The sequence below is a fragment of the Nicotiana attenuata genome, unplaced genomic scaffold (genome assembly GCF_001879085.1).
Source record: "Nicotiana attenuata strain UT unplaced genomic scaffold, NIATTr2, whole genome shotgun sequence".
Taxonomy (NCBI): Eukaryota; Viridiplantae; Streptophyta; class Magnoliopsida; order Solanales; family Solanaceae; genus Nicotiana; species Nicotiana attenuata.
Genome location: NW_017693178.1, coordinates 1 through 4,891, shown reverse-complemented (window position 1 = coordinate 4,891; position 4,891 = coordinate 1). Strand labels below are relative to the sequence as shown.

The following is a 4,891-nucleotide window of genomic DNA, read 5'->3' as shown; positions in this document are numbered from 1 at the left end:
TACTTAAAAACTTCAGAAGGAGCCTGAAATTTTCCTCCTACACTGGTTAAATTAAAAAATGATATTGCACTAAAAAAACTTCGGCCAAGCAGCTGAAGTTTTTTATTTATTACTTAAAAACTTCAGAAGGAGCCTGAAATTTTCCTCTTACACTGATTAAATTAAAAAATGATATTGCACTAAAAAAACTTCGGCCAAGCAGCTGAAGTTTTTTTGTTATTACTCAAAAACTTCAGCATATTTTACACATACACTGGCTAAATTAAAAAATCATATTGCACTAAAAAAACTTCGGCCTAACAGCTGAAGTTTTTTATTTATTACTTAAAAACTTCAGAAGGAGCCTGAAATTTTCCTCCTACACTGGTTAAATTAAAAAATGATATTGCACTAAAAAAACTTCGGCCAAGCAGCTGAAGTTTTTTTGTTATTACTCAAAAACTTCAGCATATTTTTCACATACACTGGCTAAATTAAAAAAATCATATTGCACTAAAAAAACTTCGGCCTAACAGCTGAAGTTTTTCATTTATTACTTAAAAACTTCAGAAGGAGCCTGAAATTTTCCTCCTACACTGGTTAAATTAAAAAATGATATTGCACTAAAAAAACTTCGGCCAAGCAGCTGAAGTTTGTTTGTTATTACTCAAAAACTTCAGCAGGAGGCTGAAGTTTTCCTCCTACACTAGCTAAACTAAAAAATCATACTGCACTAAAAAAACTTCGAATAAGCAGCTGAATTTTTTTTGTTATTACTAAAAAATCTTCGAATAGTTCGTTTCCTCTGCTATTTTTCGATTTAAATAGAATAAATATTAAAAGAAACGCAGAAAAAACTTATAACAAAAACTTAATATTTCATTAAAACACAATAAAATATAAAAACAAATTACATAAATAAACAAAACAAAAAAATTAATCGTCCATTCCATCATCATCATCATCGTTGTCGCTTCCAGATGGACGAGCATCTTCATCAGCAAGATTGTCAAATCTTGCATACATCACAAGCGTATAAAGTTTGTTGTTAATTTCTTTGAGCTCCTTGTCGTACTTTTCTATCACCTCATCAATCTTCAACTCAAATGCCTCCATTATGTCTTGCTTGATCTCGTCCACTATTTGCCTAATGACAGCATCCATTTTTCTCCTTTTTGTATTTTATATCTGCTAAAATGTATGTGTTTGAGTGAATAAACTCAGAAGGAATAGCGTGCTTATATAGGGGGAAAAAACTTTTGCATGGTATATGAAAAGGCAAAAAGGAATTTTAAAGGTTGTCTAATGAAAAGCGTGCATGAATATGATAGGAATGTATTTATTACACTAACACATACCCCCAAACGCAATATAATTACTACTTTAATTGTGTAGATTAATGATGTATACTATGTAATTAATGCTGAAACATGCTATCGTTTTCTGTAAAAAAAAACTTCAGATTAATCTCCTGAAGTTTTTTAGTTCATTTCTAAAATCTTCAGCACGTACCTGCTGAAGTTTTTTCCTCTGCATTTATGAATCACCATGATAAAAAAAACTTCAGCTAATATGCTGAAGTTATTAAGGTTATCTCTAAAAACTTTAGCAGTTATAAGCTGAAGTTTTATTTGCAGAATTCATTAATTATGTCATAGATCTTTTTCCAAAAAAACTTCAGCAGAAGATGCCTAAGTGATTTAGTTTATTTGTAAAAACTTCAGCACATACAACATAAAAATTCTTCTATTCACTTTCCTAATAGTTGCCACTAAACATGAATCTGCAGGATGAGTTCGATTTGCGTTGTTATAACATTCAATGGGAGATGGACTCCTGATTTCAAATACTTGGATCATGACACAAAACTTGTTCTACTTAATAAGGACATATCATTCAATACTTTCCTGAAGAAAATTAGTGAATTTGCAAATATAGATTCAACCAGATATGCATTAAAAGTATGGTTTGATATCAAACTAAATACAAGCAAAGGAATGCTTGTAACTTCAGATGAAGAACTCACTACCTGTATACATTTGCTTACAACTGATTCACCCTACAAGAATTGCCATTTTGTCATCGAAAAAATACAACTTTCAGAATCAGCAGCATTCAACCAATCTCTTGCATATGCAATAGATTCAGAGCCTATTGCTGAGTATCAATATGAACTAGACATCCAGTAATGGAAGTAGACAAAGGGCAACAACCTTCTATCATTACAGCTCCTTCACAACAATTATCCCCTACCGCCAATAAATTCATACCAGTTTCTCAATGACCAAGAAGAAGAAGGACAGCTAATAATGCAAATTGACAACCAACACAAAATCCAACAAAGCTTTTTTTCACCTTCTGCAATGATAAATAACAATGAAGATGAAGTAAACATGGAGCTTATACCGATAACATCACATAGAATTGAAGAAATTGCTGAAAGTTCTTCTGCTTCTCAGAAATCAAGAAAAAGAGTGAGGAGAAAGGTCAAAGAATCTCCACCATGTAAAATACTAAGGCACGATGCATTACCTGAGGAAGTAAGAGTTGGATCAATCTTTGAGAACAAAGAAAACATGACTAAATTTTTCTGCAGCTTGGAGATAAATCAAAAAGTTGAATTCACTGCTGTTAGATCATGTTCCAAGAGATACGAGCTGAAATGCATCTTGGACAAATGTGGTTGGAATGTACGTGCCACCAGAATAAAAAATTCCACACTATTCAAGGTGATAAAATATCATAACATTCATGAATGCTCGGTTGATGCAAGAAAATCAGATCAGAAGCATGCTACATCAAATTTTATAAGCGAACAAATTATAGAACATGTTCAAGACAAAAAGATAGAGGTTACACCAGCCTTTGTAGAAAATGAAATGAAAAAGAAATTTGGAATTGACATTGGTTATCACAGGGCATGGCGTGCTATTCAAAAAGCTGTTGCTTGCATAAGGGGAACACCTGAAGAGAACTACCAGATTCTTCCTTCATACCTACACATGATGGTGGCCAAAAACCCAGGAACGTACACAAGCATAAAAAGAGATGCGCACAATAGGTAAGGAAAACAATACTAACAATCAGCCTGAAATTTCAAATGTTACTATTTGAAAAACTTCAAACCTTATAATTTGTTTTTCTATGTTTCAATGTACAGATTTGCTTACTTGTTCTTTGCTCCTGCGGGATCACTAGCTGGTTGGTCCTACTGTAGACCTGTTATTGCAGTAGATGCAACGTTTTTGAAGTCAAAATATCGTGGTGTTCTATTTGTTGCTGTATCAAAGGATGCAAACAATCAAATCTTTCCTTTATGTTTTGGTGTAGCAGATTCAGAAAACAATGAGGCATACATTTGGTTCTTTGGGGAAATGAGAAAAGCAATTAAGTTCGTCGTGAACTGGTTTTCTTGTCAGATAGAAACCAATCGATCGCAAATGGTATTAGAAGAGTTTTTCCTGAAGCTCACCATGGTATCTGCCTATATCACTTTGAGAAAAATTTAAAACAAAGACATGCAAAGGCCATGGTAATAAATCTTTTTCAAAGTGCTGCAATATCATACAAACGTGAAGATTTTAATCAGTTAATGTCCCAACTCAAAAGTATTAACAAGAAAACACACAATTAAATAATGGAAGAGCCTCCTGAGAGATGGGCTCGATCGTGGTTTCCACGGCGACGTTATGATATGCTAACAACAAACATGGTAGAATCAATGAATTCCGTTTTACTAAAAGGGAGAGAAATGCCTATTTTAAGAATGTTAGATTTCATCCAAGAAAAGCTGGGAGAGTGGTTTTATGAACGGAGAAAAAAGGCAAATGAAACTTTTCACAGAGTATCAATATGGGCAGAAGAAGAGATGACTAAGAAGATGGACTTGGCTTGCAAAATGTTTGTGAGTATATTTGTTAACTTCAGCTTTTTAGATCTGTTGCAGTGATTTACTGCTTACATTTAAAAAAATTCATACTTTTCGTTTTGAAGGAAAAATACACTAATATAATTTGTTTTAATTTTTTATTCCTTGTTAGGTGTTCAACCTTGACTCAATGTTGTCTAGAATAAATAGTGAAGGAATCGAATTCATTGTGGACTTAAAGAAGAGAACTTGTGACTGCCTGAAATTCCAACTTGATGAATTGCCCTGTCCACATGCAATTGCTGCTATTAATAAGAGATATTTGCAGAAATCTGATTACTGCTCAAATTGGTATTCAAGGGAAACATGGTTGAAAACATATGAAGGACATGTGAATACCGTGGGAGATCAACAATCATGGGAAATACCAGAAAATGTACAATCTGAGATCACAAAACCTTCCGATGTAGAGATTTTACAAGGAAGAAGACAAAAGAAGAGTCATATACCTGCGACTGAATCATCAGTACCATTCAAGTCTACCAAATGCAGTCGATGTAAACAAGTGGGGCATAACAGAACAACTTGCTTGTCTTCGCCAGCACCTCATCCATATTCCAAGAAACACACTGAAAAATACTCCTAGCTTCAATAATCCTTGGTCTGAATTTAGACTTTCTTTATTGCATGACATAATTCAAATGTGATTTTTTTCATAGGAATAAAAAAAATAAGCTCTTGGATAATTTTATATACTGCTAAAGTACAAATCACTCATTTTTGTTGCACAGGCTTACAGGTTTGGTTGCATTTTAAAAGCGTACGCAATGACTTCTGTGAGAAAAGACTTCAGGTTACAGTATGTTAAATACATATCCTTAAACAAAAACACACACACACACCTACAAAAACTCACACACACACACACACACACATATGCATACAACATACAAAAAGAAACACATGTACAAACAAAAGTTGTAGCATCTCTAAGCAACTAAGAAGTATAAATCAAATACCAACAAATAACAAGTATAATACAAT

The 4,891-nt window shown here is 33.3% G+C and overlaps 1 protein-coding gene across 1 annotated transcript; it reads left to right on the top strand.

The window, feature by feature from the left end:
• Positions 1 to 3,616: 3,616 nt before the first annotated feature.
• On the top strand, positions 3,617 to 4,706 carry LOC109222574 (the record flags this gene model as incomplete). Its single annotated transcript, XM_019386918.1, has 3 exons — positions 3,617 to 3,883; positions 4,020 to 4,404; positions 4,639 to 4,706. Coding segments are annotated over exons 1-3 (720 nt in total), but the record flags the coding sequence as incomplete, so codon positions are not given.
• Positions 4,707 to 4,891: the final 185 nt, after the last annotated feature.